Here is a 26021-nt window from a genome sequence, read left to right as displayed (position 1 = left end):
AATTGGAAAGCAGGCTTTATTCTCGAGAAGAAACTTGCTCTTATACTTGTGTTGTCTTTCTTGACATTTTTGAATACTACTTCTAGCTACGTCACACATAACACACACAACACATAGCATTTCGCAATTATTTTTCTTTTAAAAGACTTCTGACTTAAAAATTGTTGTACGTGTATGACGTGGCAGCACTAGATCATCATCTTTGAATCACTTCCTACCTTATTTTATGTTATATTATTCAACATAATTTTATTTTAATTTTTTCAAGATGTTTATTATTTTAATAGTATTATGTAGGATATTATAAATAATTCAAGTATACTTTAAATAATTTGAAAATCATTTTGTAAATTTCATATAAATACTTTTTTGTATTACATTGTCTATAAACAAATATAATTAACTATAAAGTTAATCATTAACATTATAAAATTTGTTGAAGTTAAACAAACATATAAACATCGTCTTAGAAAATTTAACAAGATGAACATGTTGTTTGCTAAATTAACAATTTTATTTATTGCTATTTAGCAATTATTATGTTTAATTATTTTATATAAACATCTTTAGAAATCATATCATTATAACAATCTTTATATTCAATTTTTATATGATTAAAATTAAATAAAATTTAGATTTATAATTATTTTTAACTATTTTACGGTTGATTTCAGTTTATTTCAACAACATGCAGATATTAAAAAACAAATTGACTTTTTATTGCAGTTTGCAGATGTTTGGTCCGCTTCTTCTGTTGCATAAGGTTGCATATGTGGTTGTTAAACTACAAATGTTTTAGCTTCATAAAAGAAACAACACCTTGGTGTTTTATCTTTTAGATGTGATTGGTGTAGTAACATGGTTTATTGACTTGATTGTAAGAATAAAGGATGGTTGGTCTACTAAGAAGGTGTCGTTTGAATTGCAAGATCTTGAGTAAGATATAGTTATGTAATTTTGATAGGGTAGAAATTAGTAGGTGTGTGAATAGCAATTGATTTTTGTTGTCCAATCTGGATCGTATTCACAACACTCCATGGGCTAAACATGTAGAGGAATTCTCATTTGGGATTGGTAATTTTTCTTTTGGTGAATTTGTGGTTGTCATCATTACCTTGGTAAATTTTGACAAAGGCTAGGTAAGTACTATACATGTAATATCCATTAGTTTGGTTTCTAAAGTTATCTTTTATTTTATAACTTGGCCTTGGTACGTGTATTCATGGTCATTATAGGGCAACATGTTGTGAGTAACTGCATTTTTGGGACAAGGGTAATTATCAATTTAAAATTCGACAATTTTATAGGCTTTAGAAAATAGTACATAGCATGTTCAATTATAGGGTAATGGTAGACTTTAGAGAGCTACACTATTAGTTTCCCACAAATATATTTGCAATAAATCAGGGATTTAAATTGTTGAACTAAAAAAAGTTTGTAGATATGGAAGGTGTAAAGGTTGATCTCACACTAAACAAATTTGCCCCAAGTTTCTAATAGGTGTTGGCATTTGATCTTAGGGACTTGGGGAGGTATTAGATATGTACTTTCTGGTATTAGTTATGTACGATTGCTAGTGTTAGATTGTTTTTTTGTTCCTAGGAAACCAAGCTGGTGTTCTTCAGGAACATCACATCTATTTACTGAGAGTAACATTGGTTTTCTGTATAATGTAGGAAATTTCATCATAGTATGGACTCGAATGTCATTGATATATTGAACGTTGATGAAAACATGTTTTTGGAGTCTCCAAAGTGCAACACTTTTGGATTTGGTTATGAGTACAAGTTACACTTCTCTTATAGTTTGTGCAATATGTCTGAATTTTTTATTGAATATACTAATTTAGAGTTGGTGTTGATTGTTATAGATATAAGATTTATGTAGGCTTTAATTTTTTTTTTTTGGTGTGTGTATCTGGTTCTCTTTGATTAAGATGCCACACATCTTTTAGGGTAAAATGCATATGACATGATCAAGGGGTTGCCTGAAGATGGGGATGTAGATGCATTTACTAATGAGTTGAATGTGATTTTGGATCAATGTTATAAAGTAGACTTTGAAGTGTGTGATTTCAACTTGCATAACAACTACCATATCTACATGGTGTACAAATCAGCAATGATGTCAATTTTTTTCCGCACTGCTATATAATGTGGAAGAATATGAGATTGTAGAGGTAAGAAACAATTTATTTTCTTAAATGGGCATGTTTTGTTACATTGATTGAAGGATGTTGGAACTGGTATCAAATAAGGTCTTGTGATTATCAAAGATATTGATGATGTGGATGAGGGTAACATACCATTGACATCTCACTAAATGTTTTGTTGATTTGTTATATAGTTGTAAGTTATTAATGAAAATTACATGATTTGCCTCTGTAGGCCAGTCAATTCAAACAATGCAATGATGATCGTTAGGTAAGAGGATGTCAATTGTTATTTTCTTTGAAGAAGTTGGCAATTCCAAAGAAGGATAAGGTGTAAGCTTATTGAAGATGCCATTCATGAAAAAGTTAGGTTCGTGCATATTTGTAACATCTAGTTTTAGGTTGTTTCTTATTTTGGGATTGTGAACCGTAATGTGAAGGCCATACGATTCAAGGAAATAAGGTTTAGACCTTTTTTGATGTAGATAATATTGGTTATGTGATCTAATCCCTTGATTTGAATTTTGGAGCCAGAGGGTAAAATAGGAAAAGTGATGTTTCAGACCTTTTGCATGAAGTAAGGAATTTAGCTCGTTATAATTTAAGTCAAGATTATTGGTAAAGAATTGTTGGGCTTGTCAATACCTTCACGTGGATATAAAGATCGCTTTTCCAACAGATTTGAAATGAAGAAGCTACGACTGTTTGAAGTTGGAATGGAGTTAGGTGAAAACCCGTCGCCATGAGGTGGTAATTTGGGTAGTCAAAGCCTACAAATTTATAGGGTTTTCAAGGAATTTAAAGGTAAGGATTCATGTTTTTAGGGTATTTTCTTAGCCTCCATCACATCTAGAGCACCATAGGAGAAACCCTGGCCTACATCTTCAAGACTGGAGCTTCTCCTCTCTCTTCTCTCCTCTTTTGGATGATTTTGCTTATGTTTTGATGAAGCTTGAAGATCAAGATGGCCATTTTTATTGCAACGAATGTTGTTTCAAGTTTAGATCCATCAAAGTTACTTCATTTCTATACTATTATGAGTATAAAGTTCATATCTTGCTTTTTAGTTCGTCAGATCTTTCCATTTGTTGTTTTTTGGCACTTTTGGTTTGTCTTATAGGTGATGTTAGAGTGTAGTGGACTCAAACATATTTTGATCAGTTTGGAATACTTTTTGAACCTTATGCACTAGCAAAGTTATGATATTTTGCCTTCCCTTTTAGCCATGCAAGTTATCTTGGACTTTTAGGTCATTTTCGTGTATTAAAGTTTAGGTCTTGAAAGTTTATGACATTCTTATGGATAAAGTTTGATCTAAATATCATGTTGATACAGATCTGAAAGTTGGACACTAAGAATTAATGGATTAAGTTAAAAAGATGCATTATTGGTCCCTTTAGGACTTTAAGACTAGATCTTGGTTCTGTGGACCATCCTAATGGATAAAGTTGGAAACTTTTCCCATTAAGAAGCTATTATGAACCAGATCTCATGATATGAGTTTTAGTCTTTAAGGATTATGATCTTAATAAAGAAAAATGTTTCTGACTGAAACCATGACGTGGCCAAGGAATGGCCACGACATGGTGACGTGCTGCAATGTGTCTATTTTTTGGAAGTGACCATAATGTGGAAAAGTAATTTCCTCTATGTGGGGGTCATCTGAGTTGACTTGACCGTTGACTTTTGGTCAAACTTTGGTAGAATTGAGTATTTGACTAACGACTGGTCTAAGTTTGGCTTTAGGATGCTTGGGTTTGTTGTTCTATTGCTGAGGTAGATGTTGAGCTTTTATTGAGTAGTCTAGGTGTGTCTTCTCAATATACTATGTAGGATGCGAGTTGTCTTTGTGACTCTTGTATTGCATGCTGGCGGGGCCGATTTGTATGCTAGGCAGGGCCCATTTGTTATGTTGGGTGAGACCCGATATGTTGGGCGGTTGCATTATACTGGGCGGTGCCCGATATGGTACGTTGGGCCCGTAATGATTGGATGGGTGGGGCCTGTATGGATATATGGTGTTTTGCGGAACTCACTAAGCTTTATGTTGTGAGTTTGAAGTTTAAATGTTCTTAAGATTTTCTTATATTTAAGGAGGGGCACTACTCGATTGCATCACATGCATTAGAGATTTCTGCACATGATAACATTTGACGATACTTTGATAAAGTTTTATTTTGAATCAAATGATTTTATCTAGATCTTTAAAGCGGTAGTTTGGATAAATACTTTTATTTTTAAATGAAATATTTGGTTTGAAATTTTGGACGTTAAAAGTTGGTATCATAGCACTGGTTTGATGTATTTGGGCACACTCTTGGGTGTGTTTAAACTCAAACTAAGGTGTTGGTAATCTTTTTAAGAAAATAGATTTACTAAAAAGATTTTTACAAAGAAAGTGGTGCGATGCATACAATCAACTGAGCTCAAGTAAGTGATTCTCAAAATACCCATAGATGAGTATTATGTGTTTATGTGAATTACATGCTAGTTAGGGCTAATGATTTGCTAAGGATTTCATGATAGAATGCATGTTAGAGAGAAACACCTTTTTATCCCTGATGTGTGAGCTGTAGAATTGTGTGTTACTATTGATCTTTAGGAGTTGTGTGATAGGACAACTTGATTTTGTGATGCCTTATTTCTTAATGATTCGATGCTCGAATGCTGCTTGTTTTGTGCTATGTGAAACACCTACAAATATTTATTAACTACTAAGTGAATGCGTTAGGATGCATCCTATAGAGATTAAATAATCTTAAAATGTTATCTTGAACTCTATTGTGTAGCTGTTATTTGAATCCAATGTTACAGTGCAAGCCCTTATAGTCGAAATATTATTTAAGGCTTGTTGTATATAATTGTATTTGTGACGTATTTAGTAGGTATTGGTGGGAGTTTCTTTTGTAGATGAGAGCAGAGAGTTAAGACGAAACTCTAGGAGAGCATATGCAGTATTTTTGTGTGAAGAATGTGCTGTGTAGCAAGAATTGCGGGTATGGTTGATCGGAGGTGACTTAGAGGACTCATGATGATTATTAAGAAAATATGAATAGGTGTGAAAGATTATATTGGGCATGTACTACTGGAAGCAAGAATAGGATCGTTACTCAAATCGAGGAAAGTCACAGGTACTCTAAGGAGCTGGTTGAGGATAGACAACATGGATACTACCATGATTCATTGCAATGTATTCCTATCTTTATTGGCTTGTTGTTTTAGTTGTTCGCAATGAGAATGAGTCTGGTAATTATTTGGGCCTTAGTTATCTGCAGTTTGAGTCTGATTGGTGCATACATGTGTTAGTTGGTTGATTTTAAGGTCTCGAGGGCTTTGCTCGAAGTGGTGCTTGTTTGAGTCGTAGGAATAAAGAATGGAGTGGTTGTCAAGATCGGCTTAAGAGTTGAAGCATGAGGCTGAGTGATCGGCCAATGGATTTGGATGCCATTTTTCTATGGCGAAGATTTTGTTCTTATAACTTTCCGTGTTTGAAAGAAAGAGGAAGAAGGCATAAGATTTCAGAATTGGGTGGTAAAGTCAGCGTGTGAATAGATCGTTGTGGTTTCTATGACAAGTGTAGGAATACACAATAGGATTATTTGGGTATGGTTGCCTCGAGATATTTCATATGTGGGCAAGAGAGAGCCAATATTGTTGAGACTGTAAAAGATGATATCATGGGTCTGCTTTCTTTGGAATTCATTAGGTCATGTTCTAATTGATTATTTCAGGAAATCAGGAGAATCGACTTAGAACGGACAACTTCCATTGTCTCTGATGTGTCTCGACTATGAGAATGAAGCCTCTTACTTTCATGTAAATTCTTATATGGAGTTTCTTGATGAGAAATTGATGTCTATATGTATAACACCCCGATTCCTGGATGTGAAACTAAAGAGTTTTAAGGCACGTTATAGGAGCTACTCGGAGAGTTGGTTGGTCCTGACTCGTCGTGTAGGAGTTGAGATAACCACGTGGATTTTATAGGCAACTCGACAAGTTAGAGGACCCAACTCGACGAGTTGATGCTGAGTGAGAAAACCCTAAAAATTAGGATTTGTTCGCTATTTAAAGGACCTTAAGCTTTCATTTCCGCCTCCCTTATCATTTTAACACACTGAGAGAAGCCCAAAATGAGCTTAATTCACCTGAGAGAGAGAGAGAGAGAGAGAGAGAGAGAGATGCCAAAAGTCTACGTTCTATTGCATTTTTGGAAGGAGATTAAGGAGCAACAAGCTTGGAACGTAGAGGAGCCTTTGGATCCAGATTTTCTTTAGTACAAACTGCCAAATGGAGGTAAAAAGCTATCACCTTGACCATTGGATTGTTAGATCCCTTTAAATATGAGCTTATGACCCTTTCTAGTCCTACTTGAGTCATTTATGAATGTGAGCATGAAATAGAGATGAGACTCCAGCTCTAGACAAAATGAGGTCCCATGAGCCCAAAGATCGAAGCTTTATCAAGCTACTGAAAAGCTTCCATGCATTAAACCTTCTATAGAGATATTTTTGGAATTTGAGCCCTAGATATTATGCATGGACGTAAAGCTTGCAGCTTTATGTGATATTTCAGCCTTAGAAGGCTAGATCCAAAGTATGATACCATAGTTCTACCTAAAATCGTCTTAATGAGAAAATGGACTGAGGGGACTCGACGAGTCGGTTAGGGTTTTCCCCGATGAGTTTGAACGCGTTACAACTCGACGAGTTGATGAGACAACTCGACGAGTTGAGTTGGATTTTCCCGATACTTATGAGAAAAACAAAGGAACTCGACGAGTCTCGTAGATGCACTCGACAAGTTTAGTCAACATGGATTGTTGACTTGAGAGTTAACTTTCGTTGACTTTTAGGGTTTGGTTAACTGTGAACTTTAGAGACAATGGAGGGGTAAAATGGTCTTTTCACCCTTTTTGAGATTTAGTGGAGGAGTTAATTTAGCATCGCGGAGTGGTTATTAAAAATTTCATATTAGAGACAATTAGATTATGTAGGCGGAGTCTAGACAATGCGTGGGGTGCTAGGTCTACTTGCTTACTTCCGAGGTGAGTCTTCTCACTTACCTGAGCGGTAATACTGTGTGACCAAAGTGTCTTATTGAGTTATCTGTTGGATTAGTGTCTAAGTCCATAATTATTTTGGTATGTACTTGACCCCATGGTGCATGGTCCTTTTGGGTTGCCTTCACCAAAGCAACTTGATAGGATGAATTATGGAGAGAAAGGATTAAATATGATTTATTAATATATTATGAGAATAATATATTAAAGGAGAAATCATATTGTTTAATTAATATTAGTCAAGAATTAATAAGAATTAAGTTTGTGACTAAAAGAGATTAATTAAACTTAAGGGACTGGAATTGTAATTTAAGATAATTATAATTGGGCTATGGATTGCCTTATATTATAAGGTTGGACGAATTCTATGGGGAAACCCATTAGAAATCGTCCAAGGCCTTTAAGGAAAGGAGTCCATGGGTTGCTTAGGGCTTAAGCATCCAAATCAGGGTTTCCTTGTTAGATAACCCTAATAGCCTCACTATTTAAAGAGCCCTTATGCCCCAAAAACGTGGACAAGCTTTCTTCTAGGGTTGCCACACGTTTTGGGCAGCCTCCTTCTCTTCTCCTCTTCATCCTCTTGCTCTTGGTGTTTGTGAACCATTAGAGGAGTGACATTTGTGACTCTAAGCTTTCTAAAGTCAATACAAGAAGGATTTGAGATTGTTATTGCTACATAACAATCAAGGTATGATCTAAACCCTAATTATATGTTATAATGATTATCATATTCTAGATCTAGGGTTTATAGTCTTGGATAACTTGCATGTACAATAGAGAAACCTATATCCAAGCATTAGGGTTTGTATGATCACATAGGATGTTCTTATGACCAAAACCCATCAGTGGTATCAGAGCCTTGATTGGTTTCTATTGTATTGATGCCTTGTATGTTTGTTCAAGTTGAAAAATTAGTTTTTTTGTGAAATTGCCTGATGAACTCGGCGAGTCCCATTGTGGACTCGGCTAGTTCGTGCGTCAAAAAGAGGGGATTTCGGGATTTCTTGCTGTTTTTCTCATGGATACTTGCCTTTATCGTATTAGATCAATATAAATCCAATTTTATGATATATATATGAGTATATTCTTGATCTAATTGAAGATATTTATCAATTAATAAAATATTTATTTCCTTATGTGATAATTGATTAATTATTTTGATTAAATTGGTAAATTGTTTTACAAGAAATTATTAAATAAATCGAATATGGATAATTATGTGATTAAATGTTAATTTAGATTATTTGTTATTTGATCCCTAATGTTTTGAAAAGGTTTCAAAACTTGTCCTCAAGTTTTGGAATTTAATTTTTGATTAAAAGTTTAATTTTGATGTATATTTAAATTCTTAACCTAATGTTTTGAAATGTTTCAAAACTTGCCCTCAAGTTTTGGAATTTAAAAGTTGATTAAAGGTTTAATTTAGGAATGTTAAATTCTAAAACCCTAGTATTGTTTTGAAAAGTTCAAACCACACCCTTATGGTTTTATTAATTAATTAAGGTGTATAATTAAAAGAGATTTAATAAATCCATAAAAGTTTAGGTTTACAATTTAATTGAATTAAAAGTATAATTGTTAAATTTGACCTCCTAGTATTTTAAAAGTGTAAAATACACCCTATACTATATATAACATTAAAAGTCTAACATTATATATATAAATATATATATATATATATATATATATATATATATATATATATATATATATATATATATATATATATATATATATATATGTATGAGTAAAAGTCAATCTTACCGTTAGTAGCCCTCATTCACGAAGCTGGTCTATAAGGGGTGTTTAAGGAAATTGCCTATAAAATGGCGATTGAATGGGTATCCACTCTTACCCACCACACTCTTGACTAGTGGAGGGTCGTTAGCCGAACGGGTAGGATATGACAAAACCTTCCATTATAAGTATAATGAAGTACAAAAGTAACTAAATGTTTTACAAATTCCCAATCTTAGTTACTTAGGCAAAAGTGAATTGATGCAATTCCATGAAATTACACTTTGTGCCCTTGCGAAGACGTTAGTGGAGCGTGTGTGGTTAACCGGCACACTAAATGGTTCTAAGCAAAGGTAGCAAAGGGTGACTCAATGTTTGTCATAGTTCGGTGGAGCGTGTGTGGTTTACCGGCACATCGAATAAGTGACTGTAACATGTGAGGACACCATGTAAGTTTGAGATTTAAACATGAGGGGCATATCAAGATTTAAACATGCCATTGAAATGTTCAATGAATCTCAAAGGATCTAGGAGTTTTCATAGATTTAAAACTTAAATTTCTTTTTCGATTTTCATGGTGGAAATTAGTGAATCGTCATTCACTTACCTTCAAATATTCTGCAACTAGATTACGGCATCCCTTTTCTAGGTTGTAGCGTATTGTGTTGGGTCCTAGCCTTAGTATCTCATTTGGGTGATTTACTAAGGACTCAATCAATCAACTAACTTGAATTCGTTTTCTCCCATTTTGTAGATGTCAAAGTATGACAACTATGGTCTTCCCAAATCCCGTGGAACAAGCATTCTGCATGAAGATGATATTCCACGATTTGATCGAGGAACAAGAGATCATGCTTCACTTCCTCCACCTCCTCCAATTATTCTCCCTAACCCACAAGTTCGAAGGCTTGAAAAGTTCAAACTCACTCAAGCCCTTTTGGCAAGTAAACATAAAGAAGGAAAGTCGGTGTGTGTACACGTCCTAGGGATGAAGTCACACATTGATAGGTTAAGAATGTTGGGATCCATTGTCTGTGAGGAGATGGCTGTTGATTGGGTTCTTTAGTCACTTCCTAACTCATATAGTGAGTTCGTAAGAGAGTACTATATAATGAACTGCAACGTGACCCTTATAGATCTCACCTATATGCTTATTGCTGCTGAATCAGCAATGGTTTGGCGCAATAGAAAAGCAAAGTTGACTGGTGAATCTACCTTCAAGACCTCTGTGGATATAGACAATGGCAACGAAAGACATGCTATGATCAAAAAGTTTGATCATAAGAGAAAGGAAATGTTTGAAGTAGTTCCATGTTTCGTTCCAAAAGAGTCAATTGCTTTTATTGCCAAGAGAAGGGGCATTGGAGACGAAGCTGCCCTATTTACCTAATAAGAGATGGGAGAGTCAAAACGTATGGCTTTGCTTTAGGTAAAATCCATTGACTAACTTTTTTTAGCTCCTATTCTAGATTCTTAATACATAATGTGATAATATTACAATTGATGTTTTGTAGGATCGAAGAAAAGAGAGGAAACTTAAGGGAAGAAGTGAGCAGAATCTAACCGTGAAGAAATGGATTTCGATCGCATTACTTGAAGATTAGATTCTTGAGCTACTACTTAGAGTTAGAATTAGATTGCTAAGAAAGATGTATTAGCATAGTTTTTCAATGAATTGCATTGTAAGGACAAATTTTTCCGCAATAAAATAAATTTTGATTTTATATTATTTATTTATCCTTGCAATGGCATGCATGAAAATTGATGCTTGAAGGTTTCTAATATTAGAAATAATGGATTTGATTCTTAATTATGTTGTTTGTGGAAATGTCGAGAATTTACCAAATAGGGAGAGTTTCTCATCGCCCAAGTTTCAATTGGACAGAAACTTGGAATCATGCAACTTGGTTGCACGATGAATGAGAAATTTCATATTTGGAAATTAGACTAATTCATTGACAAAGTGTCAAGTGAATGACTAAGAGATCGAATACACAAAGTTGTGTGCTGATCAAGTTCACCACAAGAATAACAAAGATATTCGTCATGATTTACTAAAGGTTTAGTAAATATGATTATACTTATAATATTAACTGTAATTCTGAATTGATTGAAAAGGTTTAAATCAATAGCAGAACGAATAAGAAGAATCAAGTAGGCAGAAAGATAAAAGTTTCTTCATTCTAAGAAGAAGGGAGAGTACCTTTTATGCTTTATGATAGGTCTTAATGATTAAGAACCATATCTCAATTGATCCTCTAAGTGAGTCTTAGTACAATTGTATGTCTAAGAAGAGGAATCAAGAATTGAAGAAATGGTTAAATCAAGGAGTCAATCATACTCCGTTCCAAAACAAGTCTTAGAGTTAAGATTGTGATATTGAGTGATAAGTATTAAGAAGGTTTATAACATTCATCAAATGTGGAAAATTGTGATGTCTTGGATAAGACAAAGACCAACTAGGACCAATTTTTGAAGTGTTTTAATAAAAACTACACTAACTCTTGAATATTTGTTTGTCACGAAGTGTTTATTGACAAGAGAATCTTATATGTCGAGGAGTCAGTGGGAGTCTTAATGGTCTTGAAAGGTTTCAAGAACAAATCAAAATAGACCTTATTGATCATCACTAGCACACGATTTGAGGTTTACAACCTATCGTGTTGACACTATTTTGCTTCTGTGCCATTCCAATTGAGTTAATTATGCATGTGAGTTCTATGAGTTCTCATTTGAATGCATAAAAGGCAAGGACCTTGATCAATGAAAGGTACATTGATAGGAAAGGGTGAGCTGCTTAACTACTTGGAAGACATGGTGGGCAGCTGTGCTACCATAAGGCAAGAAATCAAGATAAAGAAAGTTCGGTCCATATGAGTTTGAATTTGTTGTAAACTTTGGTTTTGACAAATTCACATGGATAGGAACAAATACACCATTAAAATCTAAGCGTCATAAGATTCCCTCCTTCATGAAAATGATTGTGAGGAAATGCTTACACTAAGAAAGATTTTAAAAAGATAGTGATTGTAAAAAATTGTATTCTCGAATTCAATTATGGTTACGGTATCCCTTTCCATGATTCGAATCGTGAGATTTGGCAATTGGTCTAAATTGTTTAGACACACATATGAGCTATCTAAGGGAAAGGTGTATAAGCTTAGATAAATGATTATCAAAGCATTAAGTATTAGAAACATGAACTTAAGAAATTCAATAAGTATTGTTTTCTGGAAGTTAAGCTGGTTTCTGAATACATGTCAAAGCTAGTGGGAGAATAAGTGTTATGTTTATACTAATCATCATGATAGTGGGAGCATAAATGTAATGACTGTATGATTATTAAGGCAAGTATTGCAAGTTAGCAATATTAATTATTGAAAAACAAGAGTTACACCTTGCAAAGTCGTAAGGGTTGTAAAGTTGTTTTGCAATAATTAAGGGAGAGAATATTATGCTTCATTTCAAATCTAAAGGCTTAGGTTGTGGAATTTTAATAATATAGTCAAGGAAACATAGTGCGTTCTTAAAAATCCGATTATGATTACGACATTCCTCTTCATAGTTCGAATTTTGAGAATGTAGCACATAAAATATGATGGCAAAAGATTGATAAAGTACCGAATCTTCGTGTAAGACATTATGCATCGTGTCCCATACGCTTCGGGTATAGGATTGATTGCAAATGCTATAATATTTGACCATTCTAAAATTTTCCAAATGTCTAGCGCATTTAGAGGGAAAAAGGACAAGAATCAGTTTTGACTAAGATAATTAACCAACTATCAAAGGACAATCCAAAGTTCGCCTAGGATTGGTCGCTTGTGAGTAGTTGGAAGTATAGTATTGGATGGACCATATCGACATTATTATGAATAGATAAGATTCTATTAAGAATGAGTTGTCATATGGAAAATATGGAAACGTGTCCATATTGGGAATTGAATATTGAAAATCTATGTCTAGATTAGAAATTTTATGCAAAAGGATGATCAAAGGAATGTACTTTGAGAGAGAGACATCACATCTAAGGAATTGTCTTGTAACAATCTCCGATAGAGGACTTTGTAATATCATTAGCAATAGTTATTGTAACTTTGTGCTATAACATTACAAAAGGATCATTGCATAAAATGTTAGAATCTAGCATATTCCATAAGTGGCAAGAATTTGATATTCTTTCACTTGTGAAAAGGATTCGGAGTTGTGAAATGAGTGTGATGGGAAATGTGTTCAATTTGATCTATTTCACAAAGTAAGAACCATAGGTAAACATTGTGTGCATGATAAGAGCATAGGACAAGTGTAATAATTCAAGTAAGAAGTTGATTACCCGAAACAACAAATAATGAGTAATCGATATGGTGATAAATAAAAGGTGTTTTATTTATACTCAAAGGTTTGAGGCCATATGGGATTAGTATTATTCTTGTGTTTCACTTTGCATGTTTTGACTTCCTGAGTAATTTAATTGATTAAGAACAGTCAAATTATTCGAACGGGCCACAGTCATTCATATGTTGGAAGTAGGTATGAATAAAGACTGTCGTGAATTGGTGTGTAGATTGTCTAAAGAGCATTAGACATGAGCAAATGTTTGTTGTAACGTTCATGAGTGCGTATGAATATGATTTGAGCATTGGATTAAACCCACGCTCACTTGGATCACTTCATGAATTGTATCACAAGTGATTGGTGAGACGATAACATCTTATATTCTTGAAACCGAGATGTGTGAGTTGTATCTTGCAAATCGGTTTCACATTGATAATATGTAAACGCACCAGTAACTTGGTGTTATAAAACATATTGTTGTGTGTGATTCGGTGAGTAAGTGCAAGCGAGCATTGAATCAAAGTTTATCCGTTCCTTTTATTCAAAGTAGAATAAAAGCGATATATTTGGGCCCCTCGATGATTTAGTGATAACAAACGTAAATGCTCGGCTGGGCTAGGGCTAATTTGATTTGTTCAATTAGTCAGTCGTCATAAATCGGAAGTCGAGAAATAGTACAAAGAGAATGATTAGAAATCATGTCTCATACGATATCTAGAATGGAGGAATATATGATCCCTTATCTAAAGGACACGCGTATCTGATAGGATCAGAGTTGACAGCGGCTTTGGAAAGCTACGATTGCAGATCAGGATCTGAAGTCACACGCATAATAGTTATTAGACTTATCCAAGTGGGAGACTGTTTGATTAGTGTCTAAGTCCATAACTATTTTGGTATGTACTTGACCCGATGGTGCATGGTCTTTTTGGGTTGCCTTCACCAAAGCAACTTGATAGGATGAATTATGGAGAGAAAGGATTAAATATGATTTATTAATATATTATGACAATAATAAATTAAAGGAGAAATCATATTGTTTAATTAATATTAGTAAAGAATTAATAAGAATTAAGTTTGTGACTAAAAGAGATTAATTAAACTTAAGGGACTGGAATTGTAATTATAAGATAATTGCAATTGGGCTATGGATTGCCTTATATTATAAGGTTGGAAGAATTCTATGGGGAAACCCATTAGAAATCGTCCAAGGCCTTTAAGGAAAGGAGTCCATGGGTTGCTTAGGGCTTAAGCATCCAAATTAGGGTTTCCTTATTAGATAACCCTAATAGCCTCACTATTTAAAGAGCCCTTATGCCCCAAAAACGTGGACAAGCTTTCTTCTAGGGTTTCCACATGTTTTGGGCAGCCTCCTTCTCTTCTCCTCTTCATCCTCTTGCTCTTGGTGTTTGTGAACCATTAGAGGAGTGACATTTGTGACTCTAAGCTTTCTAAAGTCAATACAAGAAGGATTTGAGATTGTTATTGCTACATAACAATCAAGGTATGATCTAAACCCAAATTATATGTTATATTGATTATCATATTCTAGATCTAGGGTTTATAGTCTTGGATAACTTGCATGTACAATAGAGAAACCTAGATCCAAGCATTAGGGTTTGTATGAGCACATAGGATGTTCTTATGACCAAAACCCATCATTATCGACCGGAGAGTCATATGTGCTTATACTGAGTATGTGATATTATGCATTTTGTCTTTGTGATATATGCTATATTATTCTGTGCTTTAAGAGTTGGGACCAGATGGTCCAAACCGAGTTGTGAGACTAGAGGGTCTTCACTGAGACATAAGACTGGATGGTCCAACCTGAGCTGTGATACGGGAGGGTCCTCATGGAGACACATGACTGGAGGGTCAACACCAAGCCGTGAGACCGGAGGATCCTCATCGAGACGCATGAGACCAGAGGGTCCATGCTGAGTTATAGCCATGAGAGGCTTATTATTTGAGTATGTGGTATTTTATGGAAGTTACTAAGCTTCGTGCTTACCATGTTGTGTATTTTGTGTTTCAGGTACTTCTCAGGATCGCGGGAAGGCGTCGGCTTGATTGTACACACATGTTTGAGACTATGTCAAGGATTTTGTGATTTTATTAGTTGTTTTATTGAGTCATGTTTTTAACATTTGATACATTGTGGTTTTGAGAAAATGTGATACTAATTTTATGTGAATTAAAAATGAAAATTTTATTTGAAAATTTACAGTGTTACAATATGGGTGGTTAGTCCATTGGATGCTAGTTTGAGATTTAGTGCTATTATAGGCCTATCAAAGGTGTTGCTAGTGCCTCTGAATGGGAAACATATTGTTCAAGGTAGTAGTGTTGAAGAAAGTTCCAAGGTCTCCATCTGAGATTCAAAGTTTTGATGAGTTTGGTTGGCCTATACCTGAAGGATCATTTTAGGTTGTGTTATGTATTCGAAGATTCAAGGGTGGTACGTATCTGGTTGAGCCGGTTTCAGATTTGTTTTTCTTTTTTGTTTTTATTTTTATTTTTTTGTTGTTTTTTTTTTGCAAACGACACATAGAGGTGGTTCAAACCCTAAGTGGGGGAGAATTGAGTATTCGCATAAGAGGATCAACAAAACATGTGATTACATGGTTTCAGTGTAACAGATCACAAGAATTTGCGCTTCGGGTATGTGAGATTTTGGTTCAAAATTTGGTCAAGATGGGGTCACAGAGTAAGTTGCCATCGGGTTTATGTCTTCAATGATGCATTTGATGTTCTCACATCCGACAGTTGTCGGGAAAGAAACTTGTTGCATTCTGTAGTCTCTTTTGGAAGTGTCATGGATCTTATTAACGAGGCATTTGAGCCACTCAGGTTGAGTATCGATTGTCGAGGGATTTGTCCCCTCATTGGAAGGATTACTATCTATAGTCTAGGATGGGAAGTTGTTGATCGGTCAATCAAATTTAGAGTTTTGTATGTGTATTTTCGCATGGACTGTAACACCCCGTTAATTAAATAAATAAATAAATGGATAGAAGCCCTAGAATTAATAATTATATAGCAAAGTGTTGATCTCAAGGAGTTAACTGTCATAATTTTAGAAGGTCGGGATTAAAGTGTAAAATCCGAACATAATTTGTAAGTATTATTGCAGGTAGGGATTAAATGGGAAATTATTGGACTTCATTTGAAGAAATTTTGGAGGATAGGGGGTTGTTTGGTAAATTTTGTACCTAAGTTGCAATGGATTTTTAATGTTGAGGTTTAAAAGGTAAATATGGGATCTATTTTGAAATGATTTATGGTTGGAGGGACTAGATGCGTTAATATGGAAAATGTTTAGAATTGGACGGGATTTATAACCCATCACCCATGCGTTGCCAAACCCTGACCCTACTCTTCATTCGGCCGCCACTTCCTTTCTCTACCCCTAACCGCCGCTATCAGCTCCAACCACTCGCACCACTGAACAACCACCGGCGGCTCTTGCTCTTGCCATTATTGAAGAAGTTGGGAACCAGGAAGATGCCACATCAGCTGGGTATCGGAGGGCGGAAGTCGATGTCCAAGTTGCCGCCAGCCTTTCCTCTTCTTTCCTTCGTTCTGCTGCCCATAGCCACTGAGACGACCACCAGTACCGTCCCAACTGTCTTCACCTCCAACTTCATTCTACAATGGCTAGTTGTCGTCGCTACCATTCCGTTGAAGACCAAGATCGTTACCACTGCCGAGAGAAGATCGCTATATCGTGCCAAATCTGGGTTCCGGTCGTCGTTTGCCACACATGGTGTCTAAGTCGGGAAAGTTCCGGCCTCCAGATCGTGTTTAAGCATGTGTGCGTATGGACGCTCGACTGGGAATCAAGAGAACTGCCACCACCACCTCGCAGTGGTCGTTGTCACTGCAAAATGTTGCCATTAGTTGCTACCACTGCCATCTCCCATCGCTACCAGGAGGGTGGGTGGATCTGGTTGCAAGAATATAGCATCGATGTGTGCATTTTCGTTGATTTTGAGTTGTGTATTTTGCTTGGTAAGAAAATGAGAACATCCACTTGGCTGCCGCCATGCACCACCGTCGGCCACCATTAGTGGTTGTGTGTGTGTTAGTTAATGTGTGTTGCTTTTGATATTTCAATTGTAAATTGTAACAAAAATAGAATAATGAGAAAGAAACTCGAAACCACCACCGTGAGGTGGTGGCTGCCGCCTCCTGCCAGCACCGGCCGCCGTGTCGGGTGACGGTGTGTCTTGTTGGATCATGACTCGTTTGGATGTTTGGACAAAGGGGCTAATAAACCTTAATGGGCGCAATGAGGTGTAATGGGCCTAATAAACCCTAATGAGCTTAATGATATTCTTGTGGGCCTAATAGGCCCAATAAAGCCCTAATTGACCTAAAAGCCCAACAAATTGATAAATGGGCAAGTATTTGGGTTGGAAAACCCTAATTCTAATAAAATCCTAACTTGGGGAATTAATCGGGACACACGGGAATTACTTAATAACTTGAAATAGTAAATAATAATCATTGGAAAAAATTAATCTAAGAAATATTGGACATAATGGATTAAGTCCTTAGTGGATTAAGTCATTAATGGGTTAAGTGAGAAACATTTAACCTTAATCATCATTTTATGTGAAAACCCTAATTCCCTTGGGCCTTGAGTTGGGCCTTTCCATTGGGCTCTAGTAATTGGATTTTGGATTATTAATGGGCCATCCAAGAATAATCTTATGGACTAGAATATGTTGATGGGCTTAGGGTAAGGCCCATATGAGGGTTTGGGCCCAATTTAGAAAATTGGGCCATAATTTGGGCCTTCATGATTATATTATATTGGGTCATTAGAATGTCGAATGTTGGACTGGACTAAATGGTTGGGACTTTGATTAAGACCATGTAAAGGTTTGGGCCCAATTTGGAAAATTGGGCCATATGTTGGCCTTTAGTCCCTAGTTTGACCTTTGGGCCTTTGGATTGGGCCTTATGCTTGGATCAAGCCTAGATAGGGTAATGTATCCTATTACTCCAAGAATTCATGGTTATGTGTTGGGACACAATTATTAATTGGGTGATGTTTTGATATTGACAGATCAGGAGCCTGTTAACCAGCAGCTGGGATTGTGTCTACGGGATATCAGCAGTGTGAGGTGAGTTACCTTCCAGTAGCGGTGGGTTTACGGCCACAATGCCGACCCACTAGTAGGAGTTGTATGTTAGATGTTTGTCTTTGCGATATTCATCTAGGTTTGCTACTACCTGATATGTTATATGATGGCATGATATGTTATATGTGCTAGTGGTAGTAGGGGGATACTCCCCAAGTTCGGTTGTTAGGACCGAAGGGTAGGTTGGACACACCAGATATGTCTGACAATATGTTTAAGTTATGATATATGTGATAGTAACAGTATGGGGTGGAATAGTCCCCGAGGTTCGGTTTTTAGGACCGAAGGGTAGGTCAGCACCCCAGAACGGTTTAACACAGGTAGGTCAGCACCCCAGAATGGCTTGACACGGGTAGGTCGGCACCCCAGAATGGCCGTACTGGGTAGTTCGGCACCCCAGAATGGCCGTACCGGGTAGGTCGGGCACCCCAGAATCGTCCGACAGTATGTATGCTATGTGATTGTATGGTATGTGGTACGATGGGGGAACTCACTAAGCTTCGTGCTTATAGTTTTTAGTTTTGGTTTCAGGTACTTCGTTTTCAAAGGGAAGGAGCCGGCTTGTTCGCAACGCATCACACTATGGTTTTCCGCACACGAGATATTTGGGATTACACTCTGATATTGTTTTATGATAACATGTTTTGATTATCTCTACTTTGGTTTTGACATGACATCATATTATTGATGTTTTCTTATACTGTTGGTTTTATAATAATGTATTTAAAAATGAAATTTTTGGCCTGTATTTTTGGGTTGTTACATGGACTTTGTTTAGTATTATGTGGGATCATATAGTTTAGTTATCGATCCATTCTCGATCTTTGGTTATTTTGTTTATCGTCAACAGTTGAGTTTGGTCAAGGTTTCGAGCTATATTAGTTGAAGTACGATGGATATGTCAACGTATCTTCAAGTTATGTATGTTATATATATTGGTTTCTGGGTATACTTACCTTAATTGCTTGTTATAGAAGTATTGTTTATAGCGGGCTCGGGTTTCGCAGTTGTCCTTGGTTATTGGGGGTCTAGATGTCAGAGCGGTGTTGTTCGGTTTTTTAGGTGCGACTTTGGATCTACGCAAATTCCTATTTTGGCATGTCGTGTCTATAGGGTTGGTATTAGCATTGGTCTGACTGGGCTTTTGACAACATTTTGAGATTATTTCGGAAGTGTTATCGAGATAGTTACGTATAGGTAGGATCTGCTCAGTTTCAATCAAGGTGTGGGATCTTGTTTTGGTCGTTCATGAGGATGTTTTTATTAGAGGTTGAGGTTTGTTATTTCGTTAGATATACTGGTACTTCGCCCTATGGGTAACTTTGTGAGGAAAAAGGAATGTTGTAGATCTAGGGTTATTTATGTGATTGCCCTTGGGGTGTATATGTTGGATTAGTGTCTAAGTCCATAACTATTTTGGTATGTACTTGACCCGATGGTGCATGGTCCTTTTGGGTTGCCTTCACCAAAGCAACTTGATAGGATGAATTATGGAGAGAAAGGATTAATTATGATTTATTAATATATTATGAGAATAATATATTAAAGGAGAAATCATATTGTTTAATTAATATTAGTCAAGAATTAATAAGAATTAAGTTTGTGGCTAAAAGACATTAATTAAACTTAAGGGACTAGAACTGTCAATTGTATGATAGTTGAATATTGAGCTAATGGACTCCATATTAAAGGGGTGGACGAATTCTATGGGGAAACCCATTAGAAATCGTCCTAGGCCTTTAAGGAAGGAGTCCATGGGTTGCTTAGGGCTTAAGCATCCAAATTACGGTTTCCTTGTTAGATAACCCTAATAGCCTCTCTATTTAAAGGACCCTTATGGCTCAAAAACGTGGTGAACTTGTTGATTAGGGTTTCCACACATTTTGGGCAGCCTCCTTCTCATCTCCTCTTCATCCTCTTGCTCTTGGTGTTTGTGAACCATTAGATGAGTGACATTTGTGACTCTAAGCTTTCTAAAGTCATTACAAGGAGGAATTGTGATTGTTATTGCTACATAACAATCAAGGTATAATCTAAACCCTAATTTATATGTTATATTGATTATCATGTACTAGATCTAGGGTTTATAGTCTTGGATGAATTGCATATACAATAGAGAAACCTAGATCCAAGCATTAGGGTTTGTATGAGCACATAGGATGTTCTTATGGATAAAACCCATCAATATATTGTGGTAGTTCATCAAATATTGTAACACCCCATTTATTTAATAAATAAATAAAATAAATTAATGAATGAATAGTAACCCCAAATCAATAATTAAATAGCAAGGTGTTGGTTTCGAGGAGTAAATTGGCATAATCTAGAAATTGGGGGATAAAAGTGTAACTTTCAGATTGGTTTTGTAAATATTTATGAAGGTAAGGACCACTTGGTAAATTATTGGGACTTAAGATGGATAGATTATAGGAAGCAAGGGCGAAACGGTAAATTTTGGACTCAATTTGTAAAGAGTTTTCAAGCCTAGGGTTAAAAGGGTAACATATGGACTTTATTTGAGAATAATTTGTAAAGGAGGGGCTGAATAGTAACTATGAGACTAAATATGAAAGGAATTATGTGAGCAGGGGTGGGAAGAGTAAATTATGGACTTTCTATCAAAAGAATCCTATGGGGAGAGGCTATTTGTGACATTATGGAATGAAGTTTGAGTGGGTGTCGGGTATTTAACTGTTGCGTTAACCTAACCCTAAAAGGAGCACCAACCGCCACCTTCACCCTTATGCCTCCCACCACCGGTGGCCATCCTCCTTCACCTCTCGGCGCCGTACCACCCATTTCTGTCGATACCGACCAGTCCAGCCGCCAAACATCGTAGTCCATATCCTCCAGCAAGAGCAGTCAACGGCGTGACTTCCACGGGTGTCCATTTCCACCCCTTCCACCATCCTCCTCCTTCTTCTTTCCTTTTCTATCGCCACTCACAGCGCCCTCGGCTGTTGCCGGTTCCGCTCCAACCACCGCGTGCTACCAGGACCGTTCAACAGCAGCTAGACGTCGTCATCGCCTACTCAACCAACAATGGAGTGTTGTTTGATAGCGAAACAAAATTTGATAGTGAATGCAGCGAAGAAGGTATAGAAAGTACTGATTCGAATCCCTCAACTTTCAACGAATTAACATTTTCACCCACTTCTGACATGGGAACAAAAACGGTGTTAAATGCTGAATTTAATGTTGAATCCCTATAGTTAATACGAAATGGGAGAATTTACCTAGTTTCGACATTGGGTTGAAAATTCTGAGAAGGCCCCTATAGTTAATGTGAATTAACACTTTATGCCCAATTTCACAATTGGGGTAAAGTTTCGCATATGAGGCTGTTTTGGGCGCACCGAGTCACTGTAGAATTTGGAAATTGACATTTTCTACCTAAATTTTTTGGAAATTCGTCAAAGGTGGTCCGTGAATATATTGTATTCGAAAATTGAAATATTTTTTGGATTTTCTGGATGTATCAAAAACGTTTCTGCCATGTGTTAAGGGCAAGTTTTTTTTATGGAAAAGTCTGAATTGAGCGCTTTTTCATTCCTTTTTTGATTTATAATCATTTTACGATTATAAAAAGTGAGAGATATTTAAATATGAGAATTCAAAAGTTGAATTTTTCATAATACGCAGACTTGAAGACTGAAGTGTCCTTAAGCAATTGAAGTTTATGAAGTGATTCAATTTGAGATTCGTAAGTGATTTGTTCATGATGGGTTTGGACTTATTGAAGATTATTGGGGTGTACTTTTATGCCCAAATTTTGGTAATCTTATGGACGTTTAAATACTCCTAATTATCTTTTGAAGCTCGGATTAAAAGGTCTCACAATCTAGAACTTGGATTGGAAGGTCATTGAAGAATTGAAGATTTGAAGTTTATTTCTACATGTGTCACGCTTGAGGCTTAGTTCGTGAAGTTGCTCATTTTTGGAAGATTGAAGAGGGTAATACATTCCTAACTTTGAGAGGGAGAATGTTGGGGTGCAATGTTTTGCATGAATGACATTGTAGTGGTTTTACTCTTGTAGAGCCACTTGCATGTGGTAGTGATGCTTTATGATATATATATATATATATATATATATATATATATATATATATATATATATATATATAAATAGAGAGAGAAAAAGAGAGAGAGAGAGAGAAAGAGAGAGAGCGAAAGAGAAATTAAACACCTCTATATACAGTTGGTTACATACCACTTGTAGAGGTGTGCTTGAGAGATGTAGTTCATAGTGACTAGTGAGTGAAATATTTATAAAGTTCTAGACTAGTTCCTTTTTTGTACTAATTTACTATGATCAAATACGTCTTTTAGCACCCAAATCACCATGTTTTTTTGTGTTCATTTAATTCTACATGCCAAATCAATGCTCTTAATTCACTTTAGATTTGAGCTCATCCTCTCTCATCTCTCCTTTTTGGATGAATTTGCTTATGTTTTGATGAAGCTAGATCAAGAAGGTTCTTTTGGTTGCAAGGAATGCTTTTTTTACTTTAGATCTATCAAAGTTACTTCATTTCTGGGCTATTGTGAGTATAAAGTGAATATTGTGCTCTTTAGTTCTTTACATCTCTACATTTGTGGGTTTTTAGCACTTTTGGTTCATTTTATGGGTAATCTTGGAGTTGAATGGACTCCATAATCTTTTGATTAGTTTGGAATGTTTTTTGGACCTCATGGACTAGGAAAGTTATGATCATTTTCCATCCCTTTTAGCCATGCAAGTTATCTTGGCCCTTAAGGTCATTTTGGTGTATTAAAGTTTAGATCTTGAAAGTTTATGACATTGTCATAGATAAAGTTGGATCTAAATATCATGTTGATTTAAATTTGAAAGTTGGAGACTTTGACTTAATGCATTAAGTTAAGAAAGGTGCATTCTTGGTCCTTTTGATACTTAAAGACTAGATGTTGATTGTTTGGGCCATCTTAATGGATAAAGTTGAGAACTTTATCCATTAAGAAGCTATTAAGAACCAAATCTAATGATATGATTTTTGGTATTTAAGGATTAAGATCTTAATGAAGAAAAATGTTTCTGAGTGAAAAGACGATATGGCCAAGGAATGACCACGACGCAGTGGCGCACTGTAATGCATCGGTGTTTTTAGAAGTGACCACAACATGGTAAAGGAATTATCATGATGTATAGGTCATCTGAGTTGAATTGACTGTTAACGTTGACCATTGACTTTTGACCAATTTGACTTTGGTCAAAGTTGGGTAGAATTGAGTATTTGACTAATGACCGTTCTTGTTTTGGCTTTAGGAAGCTTAGGTTGGTTATTCTTTTGCTGAGGTAGATATTGAGATTATTTTGAGTAGTTCAGGTGAGTCTTCTCACTACACTATCTAGGATGCTAACTGTCTTTGTGACTCTTGCATTGTGTGTTGGGTGGGGCCTGTTTGTATGCTGGGTAGGCTAGTTTGTTTTGGTGGGCGAGACCCGATATGTTTGGAAGGGTCCGATATGTTGTGCGGGGCCCTTTAGGATTGGATGGGCAGGGCCTGTATAGTTATGTAGTATTTTGGGGAACTCACTAAGTTTTATGTTTATAATTTGTGGTTTAAATACTTTCAGCTTTTCTTATATCTAAGGAGGGCACGGCTTGATTGCATCACATCCGTTGTAGATTTTTGTACATAATAACTTTTGACGAAGCTCTGATAAATGTTTTAGAATCATATGGTTTTATCTATGTCTTTGAAATTGCAGTTTGAATAAATACTTTTATTTTTAAATGAAAATTTTTGTTTGAAATTTTGGACGTTACAATTTTAGAAGATTCGACATTATATGTTTATAAATTTATGTTGAACCTTAAAGTTACCCTCAGCAGAAGATCCACGTGAGCGCTGCTAACTTGAGAATTTTATTGCGAAAGAATTGAGTTTTCCGAAGACACTTATTAGAAGAAGAATGGTGGTGGTTTCTGGTAAGAGAATTTTGGCAGTGAAATGGGTGGCACCTATCTCTTTTTGTCTTCTTCAACGAAGTTGGAGCCATATAATGATAGGGTTCTGACGACGGTGGTGGTCCGACAACACCGGAGAGAGAGAGAGAGAGAGAGAGAGAGAGAGAGAGAGAGAGAGAGAGAGAGAGAGAGAGAGAGAGAGAGAGAGAGAGAGAGAGAGAGAGAGAGAGAGAGAGAGAGAATTTACTTTTTGTTCTTTTAATTAAAAAATAAATAAAGTAAAAAAAATAAAGAAAGAAATTATAAAGACAATTTAATCCTTTCAACGTATTTTATATCTTGAAAGGACTAAAGCCGCAATAAAATTTTTATTCTGGACTAGTAGTGTTACGCCAAAACATTTTGGAGGAAAAAAGTTAAAAAGTGGCAGTGTCTTATCAAGTATAACATCTGAGTAATTGATACATTAACTTACTTGTTGAAGTTCCAAAGCAACCTCGAGCTTTCTAACAACCTCAACGATTGGCGGGCGTTCATGTCGGTTACTTTTCAGGCATTGATATGCAATAGCCGAAAAAACATTCAAGGAATCTGGGCTCATTTGTTTTCTTATAATGGGATGTATGATTTCGGTAAGTTTTCCTTCTTCATAATGGCGGCATGCCATGGGGCGAAGAAACTCTTTCCCCTCTTCGTATGCTAGTCTTCCACATAGAACTTCCATCAATATGATCCCAAAAGAGTATATGTCTGACTCTTTTGTTAGAATACCACTTTCAATGTATTGAGGAGCCAAGTAGCAGAGTGAATGAGCGACGTTGCTGATAGTAGAGACTCTATGATGCTCATTTCGCAGACGTAACATGGATATACCAAAATTAGTAAGCTTTGCATGCCAATTTTCGTCTAATATAATATTTGTGCTCTTCAAGTCGCCGTGAAGGACTCTCAGTTGGGATTGTGGAGGATTATGTAGATAATTTAAGCCACGAGCTGCATCAAGACAAATTTGGAGGCGCTTTAACCATGTGAGGTTATCACTACTCAAATATCTATCGAGACTTCCGTGTGTTGCAAACTCGGTTACAACTATCATCTCATTCCCTTCGTCACAAAAGCCAACAAGGGAGATGATGTTTTCATGTCTATATCTGGAAAGACGCATAATCTCTTTGCAGAACTCTTGTGATGCTTGGCGACTTGCTTTTATATGAAGCCGTGTGAATGCGACGGTGACAACACCTTCAGGCTGCAAGAGCACTCCTTTGTACGTCTTTCCGTAATCATCTCTCCAAGTGAAGTGTTCGTCTGCGAAATTGTTAGTCGCTTGTAAAATATCTTCAAATGGAATTCTTACGTGAGCAAACTCTTCCATGAACGACATGATACGTTTGTTTAATTATGAGAAAATTTTGAAAGAAAAGAAGAGGAAGAGGATTGAAAAGATACAAAGAATGATGAGATTCATGACATATATATAAAGCCAATGATCACATTGACTTTCAATAATCAGCGTCGCTATCTAATTAAATACTCCACCATCGCATATTGAATTTGTCAATCGTATATAAGCCCAATCATATCGAATTTTATTAGTAAATGTTAGTGAACGGACCTGTCTATATCTAACGGATGATATATAATTAGAT

At 36.0% G+C, this 26021-nt stretch overlaps 1 protein-coding gene across 2 annotated transcripts in view; it reads right to left on the bottom strand.

Moving 5' to 3' along the window:
* Positions 1–25813, bottom strand: part of LOC111907996 (uncharacterized) — a 38166-nt gene extending 12353 nt beyond the window's left edge. For both annotated transcript variants that reach the window (XM_042902466.2, XM_052764190.1), the window contains exon 1: positions 24848–25813. In XM_042902466.2, the coding sequence (XP_042758400.1) occupies positions 24848–25756 (909 nt within the window). In that variant the 5' untranslated portion in view covers positions 25757–25813. The remainder of the gene's footprint in view (positions 1–24847) is intronic.
* Positions 25814–26021: the final 208 nt, after the last annotated feature.

Source organism: Lactuca sativa, chromosome 5 (genome assembly GCF_002870075.4).
Source record: "Lactuca sativa cultivar Salinas chromosome 5, Lsat_Salinas_v11, whole genome shotgun sequence".
Classification (NCBI taxonomy): domain Eukaryota; kingdom Viridiplantae; phylum Streptophyta; class Magnoliopsida; order Asterales; family Asteraceae; genus Lactuca; species Lactuca sativa.
This window is presented reverse-complemented; position numbering and strand designations above follow the sequence as displayed.